Source organism: Aedes albopictus, chromosome 2, assembly GCF_035046485.1.
Source record: "Aedes albopictus strain Foshan chromosome 2, AalbF5, whole genome shotgun sequence".
Taxonomy (NCBI): domain Eukaryota; kingdom Metazoa; phylum Arthropoda; class Insecta; order Diptera; family Culicidae; genus Aedes; species Aedes albopictus.
The window spans coordinates 437,149,533-437,172,551 of record NC_085137.1 but is presented as its reverse complement, the minus strand read 5'-3'; the positions used below and the strand labels follow the sequence as shown (position 1 = coordinate 437,172,551).

At 37.9% G+C, this 23,019-nt stretch overlaps 3 protein-coding genes across 3 annotated transcripts in view; 2 read left to right on the top strand and 1 right to left on the bottom strand.

Annotated features, from left to right (window-relative positions):
- LOC134288540 (tumor susceptibility gene 101 protein-like) lies at positions 1-593 on the top strand (the record flags this gene model as incomplete). Its single annotated transcript, XM_062853688.1, is given in 2 exon segments — positions 1-65; positions 126-593. Coding segments are annotated over 2 exon segments (252 nt in total), but the record flags the coding sequence as incomplete, so codon positions are not given.
- A 5,992-nt stretch (positions 594-6,585) lies between these two features.
- The window catches only part of LOC109402582 (transmembrane protein 258), a 60,162-nt gene continuing 43,728 nt past the window's right edge, over positions 6,586-23,019 (bottom strand). Inside the window, exons 2-3 of the mRNA XM_062853687.1 lie at positions 7,319-7,537; positions 6,586-7,211 (exon numbers count right to left, since the gene is read on the bottom strand). Coding sequence (XP_062709671.1) covers positions 6,945-7,193 — 249 coding nt within the window. The 5' untranslated portion in view covers positions 7,194-7,211; positions 7,319-7,537 and the 3' untranslated portion in view covers positions 6,586-6,944. The remainder of the gene's footprint in view (positions 7,212-7,318; positions 7,538-23,019) is intronic.
- On the top strand, positions 14,980-17,038 carry LOC109406417 (venom carboxylesterase-6). The gene is made up of 2 exons (XM_019679510.3): positions 14,980-16,412; positions 16,485-17,038. The coding sequence occupies exons 1-2, from the start codon at positions 15,186-15,188 to the stop codon at positions 16,953-16,955; spliced, it is 1,698 nt and encodes a 565-aa protein (XP_019535055.3). The 5' UTR covers positions 14,980-15,185; the 3' UTR covers positions 16,956-17,038.

The window sequence follows — 23,019 nt, the reverse complement described above, 5'->3', positions numbered from 1 at the left end:
CTGGAAAAGGTCGACGGTATCGACGTGGACGAAGCGGTGACCACCACTGCTCCACTATACAAACAGTAAGTGGCGGTTGAGGATTATCGTTTCTTCTGACTGACCTATCTTTAAACTTCCATCAGGTTGCTGAACGCGTACGCCGAAGAGGCAGCCATCGAGGACGCCGTCTACTTCATGGGTGAAGCCCTGCGCAGTGGCGTAATCGATCTGGAAGTATTTCTCAAGAACGTTCGACAGCTGTCGCGGAAACAGTTTATGCTCCGCGCGCTGATGCAGAAATGCCGACAGAAGGCGGGATTCAATGCTTGAAGGGACGAAGGACCACCTTCGACGGAGGATTTGACTGGGTTGTATATATGGTTCTGATGGCGAAACGAAGCTGTTTACAGAACTGCATCACCGGCGGAACGTGGACGGTGTCACTTCTACGAGAATTATTACTATTACAGTTCCATTGCTATTATACTTTATGTTTTTATTCACTGCGAATGTCATGTGCTTTAAAAGTGTTGTTCTTAGGATCGGCATTATCAAATATAATCGGTTTGTTGAGATACAATTATACGCATTATAACTCATTAGGAGAACAATTCGGATAGCGTTCATTCTGTTACACCCAAAGATGACTGTCTTTCTAGAGCTTGAGCTTGATTGCTTGCCCGTATATGCTACTTCAGTGTCACAAGATCAGCTAAACTCACACAAGAAACCAATGAGATAGCTGCTTGGGACTAATAGCCGTTTTCAGTGTGTGATTATCTAATTTTAGGCGAGATTGACACCTGCTACGTCGGATTGCAGGTTAATGTGATGCAATGCGATTTACACTATTCTATTTTATCCCTATTATCCCCTATAATAGGGGAAGGGGCCATTGAGTCATCTGCGGATGACAGAGTATTTTTGAGAAATTTGTTGGTTAGCGTTCACGTTTGGGGCGTGGACAAGGTACCTAATAGATTGTGTGTTGAATACTCTGAAGATGATACGGCACAGTTCGTTGGTTGCATAACTTGAAGGCGTAATGATAACACTGTGTTTTGCAATTATAAAGAAAACGACTAGTCAACTAGAGACTAAGGGGCCGTCCATTAATTACGTAAGGGTTTATGGGGGGAGGGGGGGGTTTGAGAAATCTTACGCGCCATACAAAAATATTTGGGTTCTCATACAAAAAATCTTACAAGGGGGGGTGGGGGTGTCGAAAAATCGTAAAATTTCCCTTACGTAATTAATGGACAGCCCCTAAAGGAACGCTCCGGCACTTGAAGTCGACTGCAGATTTAAAACACTAGAACTTGACTTGTTGCTGGCTGGGCTGGAGACTATCGAGATCGCAAATCGAACTCAGGATTCATGTTTCACTAATAGGTGGAGCGATTTCCTGTGCTACATGGAAGCAATAATGCTCTTTATTAGTCTTTGTTCCACTTAGGTTGAATACGTGTCATAAATAGTAAAGAGTAGAGAGAGTAATGAGAGGCGCTGGTTGCAGAAATAGATAAAGGAAATCGGCACGACGACTACTGGGTCAAGGGCTGCGAAACGGTGAGTCGATAAGGAGAGCGTCCAATATAGCTCTGGTCCTCACAAGTTCCTACCTCATGCTTGCACGGGTCAAACGATGACAAAGACCGCCAGCTAAGAGTTGTGTGCTTAGCTGGTAGTGCAGCCTGGGCACTGTTGTCCTTCTGAATTCAGTTAGATTGAGGAGGTACGATCCGAGCGTCTGTTCACCAAGGAGGTGCGGCTCAAACAGCGTCTGTTCTGGCATTCAGCGGCTGAATAAGAAACGCTGCACCACGCCCAGCTAGGTCCAAGGTGGTAGCCCCATCAGCGTGGTCGTCCCAGTGATGGTTGGGACGTTAAACAGAACTGTCACGATGGCCCTCCGGCGAGACAGGAGTGTTAGCGTAGACCCAATAAGCCACCCGTAAAAATCCCCATTGCGAATAACATAGGAGAAAATATGACTGGATACAATCGGCAAAGACCCACGCGACGAAATAAGGACTACGATTGGAAACTTGGAACACGGAAATGCAAGTCACTAGGTTTCGCAGGATGTGACAGGATAATTTACGACGAACTACATCCCCACAGCTTCGACATCGTGGCGTTGCAGGAACTTTGTTGGACTGGACAGAAAGTGTGGAAAAGCGGGCATCGAGCGGCTACCTTCTACCAAAGCTGTGGCACCACCAATAAACTGGGAACAGGATTTATAGTGTTGGGCAAAATGCGACAACGTGTGATCGGATGGCAACGCAAGGATGTGCATGTTGAGAGTTTCTTCAACTACAGAATCATCAACGTCCACTGCCCACATGAAGGGAGACCTGAAGACGAGAAAGAAGCATGGGCGAAACTACGGATTTTTGTCAGGGGGTGCACTTCAAACAAAAAATCATCGGTTCATCTGTTCATTACTTAAAGTCCCATATTTCACAGCAATCCATTCCAATTCTAGGGGGTGCCTGGCAACCCCGGTAGTTTCGCCCATGGAAAGAAGCGTTCTAGGCGCAGTTAGAGCAAACATACAATGGTTGCTCGCCGCGTGACGTGAAAATCGTTATCGGCGACATGAACGCGCAGATAGGAAGGAAGGAAATGTGCAGACCGGTAATCGGGCGAAACAGCCTGCACGCCGTATCGAATGATAACGGCCAGCGATGCGTAAACTTTGCAGCCTCCCGTGGTATGGTAGTCCGAAGCACCTTCTTCCCCCGCAAAGATATCCACAAAGCCACCTGGAGATCACCCGACCACCAAACAGAAAACCAAATCGACCACGTTCTAATCGACGGTAAATTCTTCTCGGATATAACCAATGTCCGCACATACCGCAGTGCGAATATAAATTCGGATCACTACTTAGTCGCTGTATGCATGCGCTCAAAACATTCGACAGTTATCACCACGTGTCGAAGTCGAACGCCGCGGCTCAACATCGAGCAGCTGCGTAACGTAGAAGTGGCTCAAGACTACGCGCAGCAGTTAGCAGTGGCCCTACCAACGGAAGAACAGCTTGGCGCAGCTACACTTGAAGATGGCTGGAGGGACATCCGATCCGCCATAGGTAGTACCTCGGCTACAGCACTAGGCTTCGCGACTCCGAGTCACAGAAACGACTGGTACGACGGCGAATGTGAACAGTTGAAAAACGAGAAGAATGCAGCATGGGCGAGAATGCAGCAAGCGGCGTCGGTGGTGTAGTGGTAAGCGTGGTTGCCTCTCACCCCAGTCGGTCTAGGTTCAATCCTAGTCGACGCCGTCGGTATTTCTGAGACAAAAATATCTGATCACGCCTTCCCTCGGATAGGAAGTAAAGCCGCAGGTCCCGGCCCATGTGTTGATGGGTTCGATATGTAGGGTGTCAGGTGTGTGTGGATGTCTCCCTGACCGTCCGTGTTTAGGCTTAGTACCAGAAATAGGCGGACGTTAAACTAGAGCTGATGCCGAACGGTGTCGGCTCGCCAGAAATAAGAAGAAGAAGAAGAGAATGCAGCAACACCGTACGAGAGCGAAAGAGGCACGTTACAGACAGGGAGTGATACACAAATTATGTCACGCAAAAATCGACCTTTTTCAATCTCCCCTCCCCCCTATGTCACACTTTTTGTATGGGACGTCTCCAATTTTTGTATGAGTCATCACGTTATGCAAAACCCCCCCTCCCCCTAAAGGCGTGACGTAATTTGTGCCTGGCCCCCAGGCGCGGAACAGGCAGAATTCAGTCTTCCGGATGAAGAAGCGCCAGCAGGAAGAACGAGATCGCGAAGCGATGGAAGAGCTTTACCGCGCTAAGGACACACGAAAGTTCTACGAGAAGCTGAACCGCTTGCGCAGAGGCTTTGTGCCACAAGCCGACATGTGCCGAGATAATCACGGGAATATTCTCACGAGCGAGCGTGAGGTGGTCGAGAGGTGGCGGCAGCATTACGATGAGCACCTCAATGGCGACGTTGCAAGTACCGAAGGTGGCGTGGTAACAGATCTAGGAGTATGTGCACAGGACGAAAGACATCCGACCCCTGAGCTCCACGAGATTGAGGAGGAGGTTGGCCGGTTGAAAAACAACAAAGCCGCGGGAGCAGATCAACTACCAAGCGAGCTTCTAAAATACGGTGGAGAAGCACTGGTGAGAGCACTACACTGGGTCATTACCAAGATTTGGGAGGAGGAAGTATTACCGGAGGAATGGATGGAAGGTATCGTGTGTCCCATCTACAAAAAGGGCGACAAGTTGGATTGCGGGAACTATCGCGCGATCACACTACTGAGCGCTGCCTACAAGATACTCTTTCAAATTTTATGCCGCCGTCTATCACCGATTGCAAGAGAGTTCGTGGGGCAATATCAGGCTGGATTCATGGGTGAACGCGTTACAACGGACCAGATGTTCGCCAGCGAATACAACGTGCCCACACATCACTTGTTCATCGATTTCAAATCGGCGTATGATACAATCAATCGAGAACAGCTAGGGTGCGGGCACCGGTTTTGGCCAGTCTAAGGGAAATCATTTTTATAAAAATAACCAATAATCCTATGAAAACAACCAATGCGTCAAAAGGAAGGTTTCAATCTATATTTTGAAGGAAAAATGCAGAAATCAAGCCAATACTTGATTTTTGTATTAAAAGAGGCACTGGCCAAAATAGAAGCTCTGCCGCAGTTTTGGCCATATTCTTATGTTTGGTTTCTATTTTGGCCAATCACGTGTATTTCTTATGGGAGTGGCCAAATTAGAAGCACTCTGGCCAAAATAGATATATGGGAGCAGATTTTTTAAGGAAATATATTTTTTTCTTCCAGTTTTTAATCAAAATGTGTGGTTTTCACAGCTGTAATCATCATATTATATTAGGATCTACTAGTAAAAAATAAATTTACGCCGATTTAGATCGCAACAGGCTCAATACCGCACTATGGCCAAAACTCCGGACTGGCCAAAACTGAAGCTTCTACCCTATGGCAGATTATGCACGAATACGGATTCTCGGATAAACTGACACGGTTGATCAAGGCGACGATGGATCGAGTGATGTGCGTAGCTCGAGTATCAGGGACACTCTCGAGTCCCTTCGAATCTCGCAGAGGGTTACGGCAAGGTGATGGTCTTTCGTGCTTGCTGTTCAACATTGCTTTGGAGGGTGTAATAAGAAGAGCGGGGATAAACACGAGTGGGAAGATTTTCACGAAGTCCGTTCAGCTGCTTGGTTTCGCCGATGATATTGATATTATTGCTCGTAAATTTGAGACGATAGCGGAAACGTACATCCGACTAAAGAGTGAAGCCAGGCGCATCGGATTAGTCATTATAATGTGTCAAAGACAAAGTACATAGTGACAAAGGGTTCCAGGGAGGAATCACCGCGCCCGCCACCCCGAATTTATATCGACGGTGATGAAATCGAGGCGGTTGAAGAATGCGTGAACTTGGGCTCACTGGTGACCGCCGACAACAACACCAGCAGAGAAATTCAGAGGCAGGAAATCGTGCTTACTTTGGACTCCGCAGAACTCTACGATCGAATAAAGTTCGCCGTAACACCATCTACAAATCGTTGATTAGACCGGTCGTCCTCTATGGGCACGAAACATGGACCCTACGTGCAGAGGACCAACACGCCCTTGGAATTTTCGAACGGAAGGTGTTGCGTACCAGCTACGGCGGAGTGCAGATGGAAGACGGGACTTGGAGAGGGCGAATGAACCACGAGCTGCATCAGCTGCTGAGAGAACCAACCATCGTCCACACCGTGAAAATCGGGAGGCTACGTGGGCGGGTCACGTCATCAGGATGTCGGATAGCAACCCGACTAAAATGGTTCTCGAGAGTCATCCGACCGGTACAAGAAGACGTGGAGCGGAAGTGGGTCGACCAAGTGGAGGACGATCTGCGGACCCTACACAGAGTGCGGAACTGGAGACAAACAGCCATGGACCGAGTGGAATGGAGACGGCTACTATGTACAGCAGAGGCCAGCCCGGGCCTTAGCCTGATCGGTAAGGTAAGTAACTACTGGCCATAGACACCAAGTTTCACTTTGTCAAAGATGTTCAGCACCGAAATCAACGTAACCTACTGTTCGACTGAAACTATGCTAGCAGATGAACTAATGAAACCTTTGAATACGATTCGAGATACATACTACGAAAGAAGATGGGAATTTTACCTGGAACCAATGAGGAGAATCCTCTATCAAACTGCCAAGTGTTGCGTGTGCTGAATGAAAATTGCAGTTTTGGGAATGTTTTTCAACTTTTACTCGTTTACTCGACCAGGCTGAAAGCCTCTCAAATACAGACACACAAAAAAAACTTTTACTCGGATTTACCGAGGCCATATTCTCGACACTAACTTTTATTATCTGGAGAACGCTTTGCATCAGGTCGAAAAGGTGGTGTTGATGCACACACCCACTAACAATATGCGTATCTGTTACGAGATTCCACAAAATTGGTGACAAAACTCCATTAGGGGTCATCAACAAATACTCATTTTCCTTATCGCTGCTCGACACCATGCCTACAAGGATTTCTCAAATTCTCTACAACAATCCAACCATTGGCAAATTTAGTTTCACAGTTGGACACAATCAAGTCCGATTAAGCCTAATTGGGAATTATTATTCAGAAGGAAAAATCTTATCAATAGTCTCCCTGTAAATCTTTCTTGTCCAAATCGACACCGAAACAGGGAGAAAATGCATATTTACGGATCAAGCTGATTACCGACCACGCTCACACATTACATCGCGCGTTCAAGATTCAGTTCTCTGTATCGATCGGATGGGCGAAAAAAACGGAACGCCCCTCACGGTTGCAGCTTAATGTATCTTCTCCTACATAGATAGATCATGTAACTTACGGAATAGATTTTGGGAGGTTGATTGTGGACGAGGTTCTTCTCTCACCGGCAATACGCAGCACGCTCACACGTAGATCCCCACGGAGAGCAGCAGGAATAGCACTCCGAATCCGAGGAAGATCGACGCAAACAAAGAAATGAGCAGTTCCTTGAAAATAACCCCTTCCTTTCCGCTGCTGGGCAGTTTCGGCCGGGATACCTCAAACACGAAGAACCACGCAGTAAAAAAGGTCCCGATGAGCAGCAGCACGCTGGCAAGATGGGGAAACACGGCCGGATTTACCGGCGAGATGTAGCGAACCATCGACTCCATGATTTTTGGGTGGTGCCGCTGTTGGGAGGAAGTAAAGTTAGAAAACAAAGCTCGTTTTTCGGGGAATTTCAACTACAAATAGAATCAATCTGATAGCAGATCAAGCAGTCCCTGTTGCGACTTACCTTTTTGGCTTTTGGCAGGATTAAATGCGGATTATTCGAATGGTTTCGGCTGAATTTTTAGGGACCAAGCCGGTTGCAGAGTTTTGTTGAAAGAAAACACACAAAAATTACGTGGCGAAACGTCGTCGGCAAAGTGCGTGACAGTACGAATGGCAGTGGCGCTCCAGTTCTCAAGTCGAAAGTCGAAGTAGGGGCACTATAAAAAAATGCACACTGATGCTGAACAACTGATTAAAACCAAGAATAAAACCTTTTCAAATATTCTGCTAGCCTGCTCACACGGAAAAAGGAATGCACTCAAATAAATATACGCCGAGCTGCCAATCTACCCAAATTTCTTTTGACGCAATAACTCAATAGTAAGTAAATTTAACCCAAACAGAAGGTTTTTCAACCCAATTTTGACAAGAACGTATGAATGAATGAATGAATGAATGAATGAATCAAAGAATCAAAGAATCAAAGAATCAAAGAATCAAAGAATCAAAGAATCAAAGAATCAAAGAATCAAAGAATCAAAGAATCAAAGAATCAAAGAATCAAAGAATCAAAGAATCAAAGAATCAAAGAATCAAAGAATCAAAGAATCAAAGAATCAAAGAATCAAAGAATCAAAGAATCAAAGAATCAAAGAATCAAAGAAGCAAAGAATCAAAGAATCAAAGAATCAAAGAATCAAAGAATCAAAGAATCAAAGAATCAAAGAATCAAAGAATCAAAGAATCAAAGAATCAAAGAATCAAAGAATCAAAGAATCAAAGAATCAAAGAATCAAAGAATCAAAGAATCAAAGAATCAAAGAATCAAAGAATCAAAGAATCAAAGAATCAAAGAATCAAAGAATCAAAGAATCAAAGAATCAAAGAATCAAAGAATCAAAGAATCAAAGAATCAAAGAATCAAAGAATCAAAGAATCAAAGAATTAAAGAATCAAAGAATCAAAGAATCAAAGAATCAAAGAATCAAAGAATCAAAGAATCAAAGAATCAAAGAATCAAAGAATCAAAGAATCAAAGAATCAAAGAATCAAAGAATCAAAGAATCAAAGAATCAAAGAATCAAAGAATCAAAGAATCAAAGAATCAAAGAATCAAAGAATCAAAGAATCAAAGAATCAAAGAATCAAAGAATCAAAGAATCAAAGAATCAAAGAATCAAAGAATCAAAGAATCAAAGAATCAAAGAATCAAAGAATCAAAGAATCAAAGAATCAAAGAATCAAAGAATCAAAGAATCAAAGAATCAAAGAATCAAAGAATCAAAGAATCAAAGAATCAAAGAATCAAAGAATCAAAGAATCAAAGAATCAAAGAATCAAAGAATCAAAGAATCAAAGAATCAAAGAATCAAAGAATCAAAGAATCAAAGAATCAAAGAATCAAAGAATCAAAGAATCAAAGAATCAAAGAATCAAAGAATCAAAGAATCAAAGAATCAAAGAATCAAAGAATCAAAGAATCAAAGAATCAAAGAATCAAAGAATCAAAGAATCAAAGAATCAAAGAATCAAAGAATCAAAGAATCAAAGAATCAAAGAATCAAAGAATCAAAGAATCAAAGAATCAAAGAATCAAAGAATCAAAGAATCAAAGAATCAAAGAATCAAAGAATCAAAGAATCAAAGAATCAAAGAATCAAAGAATCAAAGAATCAAAGAATCAAAGAATCAAAGAATCAAAGAATCAAAGAATCAAAGAATCAAAGAATCAAAGAATCAAAGAATCAAAGAATCAAAGAATCAAAGAATCAAAGAATCAAAGAATCAAAGAATCAAAGAATCAAAGAATCAAAGAATCAAAGAATCAAAGAATCAAAGAATCAAAGAATCAAAGAATCAAAGAATCAAAGAATCAAAGAATCAAAGAATCAAAGAATCAAAGAATCAAAGAATCAAAGAATCAAAGAATCAAAGAATCAAAGAATCAAAGAATCAAAGAATCAAAGAATCAAAGAATCAAAGAATCAAAGAATCAAAGAATCAAAGAATCAAAGAATCAAAGAATCAAAGAATCAAAGAATCAAAGAATCAAAGAATCAAAGAATCAAAGAATCAAAGAATCAAAGAATCAAAGAATCAAAGAATCAAAGAATCAAAGAATCAAAGAATCAAAGAATCAAAGAATCAAAGAATCAAAGAATCAAAGAATCAAAGAATCAAAGAATCAAAGAATCAAAGAATCAAAGAATCAAAGAATCAAAGAATCAAAGAATCAAAGAATCAAAGAATCAAAGAATCAAAGAATCAAAGAATCAAAGAATCAAAGAATCAAAGAATCAAAGAATCAAAGAATCAAAGAATCAAAGAATCAAAGAATCAAAGAATCAAAGAATCAAAGAATCAAAGAATCAAAGAATCAAAGAATCAAAGAATCAAAGAATCAAAGAATCAAAGAATCAAAGAATCAAAGAATCAAAGAATCAAAGAATCAAAGAATCAAAGAATCAAAGAATCAAAGAATCAAAGAATCAAAGAATCAAAGAATCAAAGAATCAAAGAATCAAAGAATCAAAGAATCAAAGAATCAAAGAATCAAAGAATCAAAGAATCAAAGAATCAAAGAATCAAAGAATCAAAGAATCAAAGAATCAAAGAATCAAAGAATCAAAGAATCAAAGAATCAAAGAATCAAAGAATCAAAGAATCAAAGAATCAAAGAATCAAAGAATCAAAGAATCAAAGAATCAAAGAATCAAAGAATCAAAGAATCAAAGAATCAAAGAATCAAAGAATCAAAGAATCAAAGAATCAAAGAATCAAAGAATCAAAGAATCAAAGAATCAAAGAATCAAAGAATCAAAGAATCAAAGAATCAAAGAATCAAAGAATCAAAGAATCAAAGAATCAAAGAATCAAAGAATCAAAGAATCAAAGAATCAAAGAATCAAAGAATCAAAGAATCAAAGAATCAAAGAATCAAAGAATCAAAGAATCAAAGAATCAAAGAATCAAAGAATCAAAGAATCAAAGAATCAAAGAATCAAAGAATCAAAGAATCAAAGAATCAAAGAATCAAAGAATCAAAGAATCAAAGAATCAAAGAATCAAAGAATCAAAGAATCAAAGAATCAAAGAATCAAAGAATCAAAGAATCAAAGAATCAAAGAATCAAAGAATCAAAGAATCAAAGAATCAAAGAATCAAAGAATCAAAGAATCAAAGAATCAAAGAATCAAAGAATCAAAGAATCAAAGAATCAAAGAATCAAAGAATCAAAGAATCAAAGAATCAAAGAATCAAAGAATCAAAGAATCAAAGAATCAAAGAATCAAAGAATCAAAGAATCAAAGAATCAAAGAATCAAAGAATCAAAGAATCAAAGAATCAAAGAATCAAAGAATCAAAGAATCAAAGAATCAAAGAATCAAAGAATCAAAGAATCAAAGAATCAAAGAATCAAAGAATCAAAGAATCAAAGAATCAAAGAATCAAAGAATCAAAGAATCAAAGAATCAAAGAATCAAAGAATCAAAGAATCAAAGAATCAAAGAATCAAAGAATCAAAGAATCAAAGAATCAAAGAATCAAAGAATCAAAGAATCAAAGAATCAAAGAATCAAAGAATCAAAGAATCAAAGAATCAAAGAATCAAAGAATCAAAGAATCAAAGAATCAAAGAATCAAAGAATCAAAGAATCAAAGAATCAAAGAATCAAAGAATCAAAGAATCAAAGAATCAAAGAATCAAAGAATCAAAGAATCAAAGAATCAAAGAATCAAAGAATCAAAGAATCAAAGAATCAAAGAATCAAAGAATCAAAGAATCAAAGAATCAAAGAATCAAAGAATCAAAGAATCAAAGAATCAAAGAATCAAAGAATCAAAGAATCAAAGAATCAAAGAATCAAAGAATCAAAGAATCAAAGAATCAAAGAATCAAAGAATCAAAGAATCAAAGAATCAAAGAATCAAAGAATCAAAGAATCAAAGAATCAAAGAATCAAAGAATCAAAGAATCAAAGAATCAAAGAATCAAAGAATCAAAGAATCAAAGAATCAAAGAATCAAAGAATCAAAGAATCAAAGAATCAAAGAATCAAAGAATCAAAGAATCAAAGAATCAAAGAATCAAAGAATCAAAGAATCAAAGAATCAAAGAATCAAAGAATCAAAGAATCAAAGAATCAAAGAATCAAAGAATCAAAGAATCAAAGAATCAAAGAATCAAAGAATCAAAGAATCAAAGAATCAAAGAATCAAAGAATCAAAGAATCAAAGAATCAAAGAATCAAAGAATCAAAGAATCAAAGAATCAAAGAATCAAAGAATCAAAGAATCAAAGAATCAAAGAATCAAAGAATCAAAGAATCAAAGAATCAAAGAATCAAAGAATCAAAGAATCAAAGAATCAAAGAATCAAAGAATCAAAGAATCAAAGAATCAAAGAATCAAAGAATCAAAGAATCAAAGAATCAAAGAATCAAAGAATCAAAGAATCAAAGAATCAAAGAATCAAAGAATCAAAGAATCAAAGAATCAAAGAATCAAAGAATCAAAGAATCAAAGAATCAAAGAATCAAAGAATCAAAGAATCAAAGAATCAAAGAATCAAAGAATCAAAGAATCAAAGAATCAAAGAATCAAAGAATCAAAGAATCAAAGAATCAAAGAATCAAAGAATCAAAGAATCAAAGAATCAAAGAATCAAAGAATCAAAGAATCAAAGAATCAAAGAATCAAAGAATCAAAGAATCAAAGAATCAAAGAATCAAAGAATCAAAGAATCAAAGAATCAAAGAATCAAAGAATCAAAGAATCAAAGAATCAAAGAATCAAAGAATCAAAGAATCAAAGAATCAAAGAATCAAAGAATCAAAGAATCAAAGAATCAAAGAATCAAAGAATCAAAGAATCAAAGAATCAAAGAATCAAAGAATCAAAGAATCAAAGAATCAAAGAATCAAAGAATCAAAGAATCAAAGAATCAAAGAATCAAAGAATCAAAGAATCAAAGAATCAAAGAATCAAAGAATCAAAGAATCAAAGAATCAAAGAATCAAAGAATCAAAGAATCAAAGAATCAAAGAATCAAAGAATCAAAGAATCAAAGAATCAAAGAATCAAAGAATCAAAGAATCAAAGAATCAAAGAATCAAAGAATCAAAGAATCAAAGAATCAAAGAATCAAAGAATCAAAGAATCAAAGAATCAAAGAATCAAAGAATCAAAGAATCAAAGAATCAAAGAATCAAAGAATCAAAGAATCAAAGAATCAAAGAATCAAAGAATCAAAGAATCAAAGAATCAAAGAATCAAAGAATCAAAGAATCAAAGAATCAAAGAATCAAAGAATCAAAGAATCAAAGAATCAAAGAATCAAAGAATCAAAGAATCAAAGAATCAAAGAATCAAAGAATCAAAGAATCAAAGAATCAAAGAATCAAAGAATCAAAGAATCAAAGAATCAAAGAATCAAAGAATCAAAGAATCAAAGAATCAAAGAATCAAAGAATCAAAGAATCAAAGAATCAAAGAATCAAAGAATCAAAGAATCAAAGAATCAAAGAATCAAAGAATCAAAGAATCAAAGAATCAAAGAATCAAAGAATCAAAGAATCAAAGAATCAAAGAATCAAAGAATCAAAGAATCAAAGAATCAAAGAATCAAAGAATCAAAGAATCAAAGAATCAAAGAATCAAAGAATCAAAGAATCAAAGAATCAAAGAATCAAAGAATCAAAGAATCAAAGAATCAAAGAATCAAAGAATCAAAGAATCAAAGAATCAAAGAATCAAAGAATCAAAGAATCAAAGAATCAAAGAATCAAAGAATCAAAGAATCAAAGAATCAAAGAATCAAAGAATCAAAGAATCAAAGAATCAAAGAATCAAAGAATCAAAGAATCAAAGAATCAAAGAATCAAAGAATCAAAGAATCAAAGAATCAAAGAATCAAAGAATCAAAGAATCAAAGAATCAAAGAATCAAAGAATCAAAGAATCAAAGAATCAAAGAATCAAAGAATCAAAGAATCAAAGAATCAAAGAATCAAAGAATCAAAGAATCAAAGAATCAAAGAATCAAAGAATCAAAGAATCAAAGAATCAAAGAATCAAAGAATCAAAGAATCAAAGAATCAAAGAATCAAAGAATCAAAGAATCAAAGAATCAAAGAATCAAAGAATCAAAGAATCAAAGAATCAAAGAATCAAAGAATCAAAGAATCAAAGAATCAAAGAATCAAAGAATCAAAGAATCAAAGAATCAAAGAATCAAAGAATCAAAGAATCAAAGAATCAAAGAATCAAAGAATCAAAGAATCAAAGAATCAAAGAATCAAAGAATCAAAGAATCAAAGAATCAAAGAATCAAAGAATCAAAGAATCAAAGAATCAAAGAATCAAAGAATCAAAGAATCAAAGAATCAAAGAATCAAAGAATCAAAGAATCAAAGAATCAAAGAATCAAAGAATCAAAGAATCAAAGAATCAAAGAATCAAAGAATCAAAGAATCAAAGAATCAAAGAATCAAAGAATCAAAGAATCAAAGAATCAAAGAATCAAAGAATCAAAGAATCAAAGAATCAAAGAATCAAAGAATCAAAGAATCAAAGAATCAAAGAATCAAAGAATCAAAGAATCAAAGAATCAAAGAATCAAAGAATCAAAGAATCAAAGAATCAAAGAATCAAAGAATCAAAGAATCAAAGAATCAAAGAATCAAAGAATCAAAGAATCAAAGAATCAAAGAATCAAAGAATCAAAGAATCAAAGAATCAAAGAATCAAAGAATCAAAGAATCAAAGAATCAAAGAATCAAAGAATCAAAGAATCAAAGAATCAAAGAATCAAAGAATCAAAGAATCAAAGAATCAAAGAATCAAAGAATCAAAGAATCAAAGAATCAAAGAATCAAAGAATCAAAGAATCAAAGAATCAAAGAATCAAAGAATCAAAGAATCAAAGAATCAAAGAATCAAAGAATCAAAGAATCAAAGAATCAAAGAATCAAAGAATCAAAGAATCAAAGAATCAAAGAATCAAAGAATCAAAGAATCAAAGAATCAAAGAATCAAAGAATCAAAGAATCAAAGAATCAAAGAATCAAAGAATCAAAGAATCAAAGAATCAAAGAATCAAAGAATCAAAGAATCAAAGAATCAAAGAATCAAAGAATCAAAGAATCAAAGAATCAAAGAATCAAAGAATCAAAGAATCAAAGAATCAAAGAATCAAAGAATCAAAGAATCAAAGAATCAAAGAATCAAAGAATCAAAGAATCAAAGAATCAAAGAATCAAAGAATCAAAGAATCAAAGAATCAAAGAATCAAAGAATCAAAGAATCAAAGAATCAAAGAATCAAAGAATCAAAGAATCAAAGAATCAAAGAATCAAAGAATCAATGAATCAAAGAATCAAAGAATCAAAGAATCAAAGAATCAAAGAATCAAAGAATCAAAGAATCAATGAATCAATTGTATGTATATAAGATTCATGACGAAGACGATTGATTTTCTGCCGTAATCTGAACCAAAAGTTGTAAAAAGTTTGCAAAAGTTTGTTTTGAATTTGCCATTATGTACTGGCGCACAATACGGAGCAGATGTGACCTACAATCTTATCAGGAACAAATTGAAATTTGTTTGACTGACAATGATCATTATCAGGTAGTAAGGTCTGGTGGTATGCATTACGAATCGGAAATGCAAATCTGAGATGGACCTGCTTCATTGCAGTTCTACCTTCATCGGGTGCACATCACAGCGCCCTAATCTAGCGAAGAGGCTAATTATACCAATTAATCTCTGTGATACTGGTTTGCAAGCTGGAAGGGCGGCTGTCGAGCACTTGATAAGATTAGTCGTAATCGTGCTGGCGGTTGGAACGAATCGCGTTGTTAGTTGTTGGTTAGTGGCCGTCGAGAACGATGGTACGATCGTTTGTGCACGCGTTTTGCGTATTCGTTGCGGTGGTGGCGGTAGCGGCCGATACTGAGGATGGGTTTGTGGTAGTTCAAACGGGGAATGGCCCAATAAGGGGAGTTAAGCGCGGCGCATATTATGCGTTTGAGGGCATACGTTATGCTAAGGCGCCACTCGGTGAGCTAAGGTTGGCCGCCCCAGAACTCAATGAAGACCAGTGGGAGGAGCCACGTGATGCGTTGGAACAGGGACCGGATTGCATGCAGTGGAGTCACTTTGAGGAAGGCGAAGATCGGACAACCGGGGAAGAGGATTGTCTCTTTTTGAACATCTATACGACTTCGTTGGACAACGCGGATCCCTTGCCGACCATCTTCTTTATCCATGGTGGGGCGTTCATGTTCGGTGGAAAGAGTTTCTATGGGCCCGATAATATGATGAAGAGTCCCTTGGTGCTGGTTACAATCAACTACCGTTTGGGACCGCTAGGGTTCCTTAGCATGGAAGATGATATAATTCCTGGAAATTTCGGCTTGAAGGATCAGTCCACTGCACTGAGGTGGGTTCGACAGAATATTATGAACTTTGGTGGACATCCGGATAGCATCACACTTTCCGGATATTCAGCCGGGTCGGCTAGTGTTCAACTTCACTACCTATCGCCGATGTCCCGTGGCCTTTTCAAGAATGGTATTGGTCACAGTGGATCTGCGTTGAACCCTTGGGTAATGGCTGAGAACTCTGCGGAAAAAGCCAAAACCATTGCGGCAACTGTAGACTGTCCGACTGATTCCAGCAAAGCAATGTTGAAGTGCCTGAGACAAAAACCAGCTCGAGATGTGGTACGAGCCGTGGCACCTTTCTTCGATTTCTTGTACAATCCGTTTTCGCCCCTCGGAGTCGTCATTGAGAAACAGTCCAAAAACAACCCAAGGCCGTTCTTGCACAGACATCCTTACAAATTAATGAATGCTGGAAAATTCCATCAAGTTCCTTTGTTGCTCTCAGTTAATGAAGCAGAGGGATTGTACCCGGGTGCTGAATTTATCAGCAAACAGGAATACATGGACTTCATCAACAAGAACTGGAACCAGGTATTGCCAAGCATTTTAGATTATCGCACTTCCATGGAGAAAGACGAAACTCGACGGGATGAGATAAGCCAGACCATCAAGAAGCGGTATCTGGGAAGAAAAATGCTCAGCGATAACAGTTTCCGCGATTTCATTCGGGTGAGTTTTTCGACAAGCAGTTCTACGATAGGAAACCGTATTGTTACCTCACCATTCCCATATCAATCGTAGATAATCTCAAACAGGCTGTACTTCGCTGGTGTGATTCGTTCGGCACAGCTGATGCAGTCCCATGCTCCCGTCTACCTGTACTACGATGCTTATAAGACCAAGTTCGCCATCGGTGAGTATCTGTCCAATTCGACGAAGAACTACGGCGTGGCGCACGGCGAAGATGTCCTACTGTTGTTCAACACCGAGTGGCGGGAGGACATACCGTTCACCAAAGAAGAACTCCTGATGTCCAAGCGGTTCGTGGAGATGTATGAGGACTTTGCACGGACCGGGGTGCCCAAGTTCGGTGACATCGAGATACCCCAAATGGACAAGGTGGACATGGTACGCTTCCTGGAGGTGAACTACCCCAAGAGTGAGGTGAAGCTTTCGCGACAGCTTAGCGACGAGAACTTTTGGAATCAGATCGATTTTAATGACGGAATGCCGGTGGCAGCACCACCTGCGCCCGTCAAAACCGAACTGTGATGGTTTGGATGCTAAGATCATTTTCTAGGATAGATACGGAAATAAAACGAGCGTCGGGTCCAATTATTGAGTGGGTCAATAAATGTTTGGAGTGTTATTTTTTTATAATTTTGACAACGGGTTTCATAATCGCCCAGGCCTCTGGTGAAATTTTCACTAGTATAAAATAAAAGTCCGACCATATGGCTGAATGCCGTTTAGCCGAATGTAACTTGGCCGAATTATGATCGAAAGAATTCAGAGGTGCGAACAATCTCCGGGTAACCGCTATATTGGTTCGAAAAAGTTGCTCAAATTTTTAGCGGAGATTTTCCCTGCTAATAACATAGGTAACATAGGCTGTTCTTTCTAGATTATTTATTAGGAACTTTTGTTCATTTTAGTTGCCAATATGTGATCATCAGAAATATTTCCTTCTTTCGTGTTATATTGATGCAGCGTGAACAGCGGCATGATCACTTTTTCTCATAATCCTTTTTTGGCCAAACGGCATTAGGTTAAATAGCATTCGTTTCACCCCGTTCCAAGAGGTTTGAATTACATTTAGTTTGAACAATGTGCATATTAGCGGAGGTCAAATTAAAAAGTGTTCAGATTATCCCACAACAAATCGACATATCCACTGGAAAAACGGCAAAGCTTTTGCTTTTTTTTTCCTTGAGCGTTATGCTATTATCAGGGCCCCTATAACCGATGCAGAAAGTGTAAGAGTAGGTACCTATACACAACCATGCTGAGGGTGACAGATTCGATTCCCTGTCAGTCCAGGAATTTTTCGTAAAAGAATATTCCCTGTGCACAGTGCAGCTAATTTTCATATAAAAATCGCGCCGAATTTGCATCCGAATTTAAATTTACGGTTTGGTAATCTCCACTGTCCTATGTTTTTCGCCCACAATTCAATATAACACTTATGTCGAATTCGTTTTTAAACCTGGGTTGGAACTGGATCGGCGGAAAATGTGTAAACAAACAAACAAACAAACAAACAAATTTCAACACAAGCGAACCTGAATCGGGTTGATGTTGCAACTGTGATCTGATCCAGTTCCAACCCAGGTTGGAACTGAATCAAATACGAAAACGACATTATTAACCATCAAGCTCTTGAACTTTAATCGTCCTTATCACTGCATTCTATATCACAAGACAGGCTAGTTACGTATGTAAACATCAATTTTGGATGTAAACTAGTGACGTCGTTCTTATCGTCCTTTTACGTTGACCAAATTGATGTGGAGTACTAGATTATTTTGTTCACGCCTTTGAACAATTTCAATTACGTCACCAAAAAAAAAAAACAACTGTCAGATTTCCGGAATGTATCAACTTCTAAATATTGTACACCATGGTTTTTACTGTCTGTCTACGTTATTTGCCATTTAGGTTATTTTTTGCGCTACATCTATTTCTATTGTATTAGTGTCAAAATCGTTTCTATTTTGTCTGTTCTGTTGTGTGCAGCATAGTTGTCCCATGTTAATAGGGACTTCCATAGCCCGGATAAAAAATTACCATTCATTACATGGTAAATATTATGAACATATGACTGGTTTTATTGTTCACAATAAAACACACAGTAGATATATTGTTATTATCATTATTATTATTATCGTTATTAAAGAGATTTTCAACTTCCCAGTTTTTTCGAGATATATTGTTACTTTTTACAATAGAAATCAAGCCCATAGTTCGTACAATAAGTGAACGTTAGCTTTATTAGTGACTTATTGATTCAATTGTTTTTCAATAGTTCTTTAATAATTTAATGTTACTATCAGTAAAAATTAATGTAACTTGTTTTTATACAGTTGAAAAAGTGCATGCAATGTTCTCATGGACTTTTTATTAAAAAGAGTTCATTTCTCAATTACACTTAAGAACAATTCATAACAAATATATAACAATAAATATTATTGTTGCTTGAATCAAGTTATTCTACTCTATATAATCAAATACAAAATCACTTGACATATGTCTTAGTTTTCGTTTTAAATTTGAGTACAATAGAGGTTTCGGTTATCAAATGTTATTCGCCAACTGCAACGACTGACAGACGTCAAACCATGTTGGCAGAGGAAGCTCTCAATTAATAACTGAGTAAGTACTTATAGAAAACTAGCTGAAAAGAAGGTTTCATTCAAGTGAGGACGTTACGACAATTAAAAGATGAACAATGATTTTTCTATTGCTTTCCAATAAATTAAAGGAATCTAGTAAATAGTAAACTACCATTGATAACAATTCAAATACAATTAGTTTAATGGGGTCAATTGAACCGATGTTAAAATAAACATGCAACAATATTTGTTGTTATGTATACAGATTTCGCCTTTGAAAAACCATAGAATTCTTATTTCTCGGTAACATATTTCTTCAGCATTTACAGGTACTAATGGCCACATGAATTGTGAACGATTTATTGTATGGATTCTCAGGTATCGATCACATGACCTGAGGTCCGACTTGTGATATGTATTTGGCAGTTGTTTGAAAAGTTTAATGATAGATCTTATCAACAGCTGCCAAGCAATACATAGGGGGATTAGGGGCATAATGGACACCCTAAGCAAATGAGTACGTTAGGCCTGTATAACAGAGTAAAACTTAACATATTATCAGTTGACTTACAACTTTAACTTATTTCTTACGTCTTCCAATCACTTACAGAAGGTAGAATGTCTTTATTGAGAAGAAATAATGAATTGTAAACCTGTGTTTTTTAGGGCTGGCAGGAAAGGTACGGGGCGAAATGGACACCCCTGCATATTTTATGCTAATTCTTTGGTTATATCGATCAGTTAAGTAATTTGCATACGGAGATCAATACCACAGATATAATACTCCATCTTAGATGAGTTTACATAACATCAAAGTTAATTAAATAAACTTTTGGCTAAAATATTCGGATTGTTTTTTTCAAAACTTTCTAAAACGCCTAACAGTATGCAATGCACGTACATCCATTCGTAAAATGCCAGTGTTCATTTCGCCCCGAATCGACTACAACATTAGAATTGTTATTTTAAGTAAATTCTGATCAAAAATAAAATACTTCATCCATTGCTAAATCTTCGTATACATGTAGGTGAGGAAACATTTCACTTGTTTTTATGGTGGACACACTCCAACACTCATAATTCCTTATTTGATGCTGCTTCGAAATTATAAGAATTTCACCATATGAAAAACATATTTCACTTTCAATGATATTTTGGTTATTTTGGAGCAAAATATATGCTCTTGAAAAATAGAATCATGACTTGTTCCTTTACACTTATGCATTAAAAGTTTTACATAAAAGTCAACGGTTTCGGCAAAAACAGGGGTGTCCATTTAGCCCCGGGTGTCCATTATGCCCCTAATCTCCCTACCAGACTGGCATCATAAGGCAATCCATGAGACAGATGGGATCAGCTGATTTTTTTTTGTTTACCATGTATTTTTGACATCCGATGATCGGGGTGACAGTTGAACACAAAGGAATTTGTTAAGCACCGACGACACTTGACGAAACTTTGTTAAGTAGTACTCACACTGTGTTTACATTTTTGACTGTCACCCCCATCGTGAAAAGTCGTCATGGATTGCCTTATAGTGTTTGATTCTTATCCTAAAATATGCATGTCATTCTGACAGTCGTGAGTGCTCGTAAATGCTGGATATAAACGTTAGCGGGAAATATAAATTCTATGGATTTTCAAAAGCGAAAACTGCTTACAAATAACAACAAATATTATTGTATTTTTATTGTAACAACGATTCATTTGACGTCATTCAATCAATTGTATAGAGGCTTGCATCAAAAACATAACCTCATCGAATTCCCATACGATTTGTAAACATTGCCCTCAAATTTTTTTTGAGGGCAAGGACGGCTTTATGGACCGACGCCGAAGGAAAGAAAGAGAAGGAGATAATGATGACGTCAGCGTGCAAGCGCTCATTTGTACTGTAAGAAAAATGAAAAAAAAAAAAACATTAGGATTAGGGGCATAATGGACACCCGGGGCGAAATGGACACTCCTGTTTTCTTCCAAACCATGAAATTTGAGGTTAAAAAAATAATGCAGACGTATGAAGAAACAAGTCATCGCTCTGATTTCCTAAGGTATCATTTATAGCCCTTCAAAATAACAAAAATATCATTGAAATTAAAATATATCTTTCCTATGGTGGAATTCTTATAATTTCGAAGCAACAGCAAATAAGGTATTGCAAGCGTTTGAAGTGTCAACCATAAAAATGAGCGACGTATTACCTTATATGCATGTATACGCAAATTTATCAATGGATGAAGCACAGACAAACAGACGTAACACTCTGATAATTCTCATCGTACACCGATTTAACGGTCTTTTTCAAAATTTGTTAGTTGGCCAACTGCCCAACCGTGGCGCTCGCATAGTTTTTGTTCGAATTTGACGTTTGCTCACTACCGCCACCTAGTTGGTGGTCGGCCAAACTTAGTCCTTTTAGCATTGGGCGAATATGTTTCCGTGACTATGATTTGAATCGAAAAATGTTCGAAGTGTTACGTCTGTTTGTCTGTGGATGAAGTATTATATTTTTGATCAGAATTTACTAAAAATAGCAATTTTGTTGTTGATGTTGATTTGCTGTAAACGTCTAACGTACTCATTTGCCCCTAATCCCCCTAATTGTTCCCTTTTGAAAAATGCCCTAAAATGTCTCATAAAAACACAATACATTCTATAGTTTTTCGCGAAAAAATGTATGAATTTTTTCTCAGAATTTTATGGTTAAGATACATAACGACCACCATTTTTTATTGTAAAAGTGCCATTTACCATTTGCCGAATGGTATAGAACAATACGGGTTATGGTGGATGTGCTGTGCAAATTACAATACGTTCAATGGTGAATAATTTTCGAAAAAAATGGTACATACTTTTATTTGTTCAACATCACATTTAAGACAAGACATAATCAACAATCGTTCGTTCGTTCGATCAGGCTAAGGCCGGGGTGGCCTCTGTTGTACATAGTAGCCGTCTTCATTCCACTCGGTCCATGGCTGTTTGTCTCCAGCTCCGCACTCTGCGTAGGGTCCGCAGATCGTCCTCCACTTGGTCGACCCACCTAGCTCGCTGCGCTCCACGTCTTCTTGTACCGGTCGGATGACTCTCGAGAACCATTTTAGTCGGGTTACTATCCGACATCCTGATGACGTGACCCGCCCACCGTAGCCTCCCAATTTTCGCGGTATGGACGATGCTTGGTTCTCTTAGCAGCTGATGCAGCTCGTGGTTCATTCGCCTTCTCCAAGTCCCGTCTTCCATCTGCACTCCGCCGTAGATGGTACGCAACACCTTCCGTTCGAAAACTCCAAGGGCGCGTTGGTCCTCTGCACGTAGGGTCCATGTTTCGTGTCCATAGAAGACGACCGGTCTAATCAGCGTTTTGTAGATAGTTAACTTCGTGTTACGGCGAACTTTATTCGATCGTAGAGTCCAAAGTAAGCACGATTTCCTGCCACAATGCGCCTCTGAATTTCTCTGCTGGTGTCGTTGTTGGCGGTCACCAGTGAGCCCAAGTACACGAATTCTTCAACCGCCTCGATTTCATCACCGTCGATATAAATTCGAGGTGGCGGGCGCGCTGATTCCTCCCTGGAGCCCTTTGCCATCATGTACTTTGTCTTCGACACATTAATGACTAATCCAATTCGCCTGGCTTCACTCTTTAGTCGGATGTACGTTTCCGCCATTGTCTCAAATTAACGAGCAATAATATCAATATCATCGGCGAAACCAAGCAGCTGAACGGACTTCGTGAAAATCGTCCCACTCGTGTTTATCCCCGCTCTTCTTATTACACACTACAAAGCAAAGTTGAACAGCAAGCACGAAAGACCATCACCTTGCCGTAACCCTCTGCGAGATTCGAAGGGACTCGAGAGTGTCCCTGATACTCGAACTACGCACATCACTCGATCCATCGTCGCCTTGATCAACCGTATCAGTTTATCCGGGAATCCGTAAGCGTGCATAATCTGCCATAGCTGTTTTCGATCGATTGTATCATACGCCGATTTGAAATT

Excerpts from the sequence above, each read along its gene's own strand:
- LOC109406417 (XM_019679510.3), top strand. The coding sequence starts at position 15,186 with ATGGTACGATCGTTTGTGCACGCGTTTTGCGTATTCGTTGCGGTGGTG. Across the intron at positions 16,413-16,484 it reads GTTTCCGCGATTTCATTCGG|ATAATCTCAAACAGGCTGTA; the intron begins GTGAGTTTTTCG and ends TATCAATCGTAG.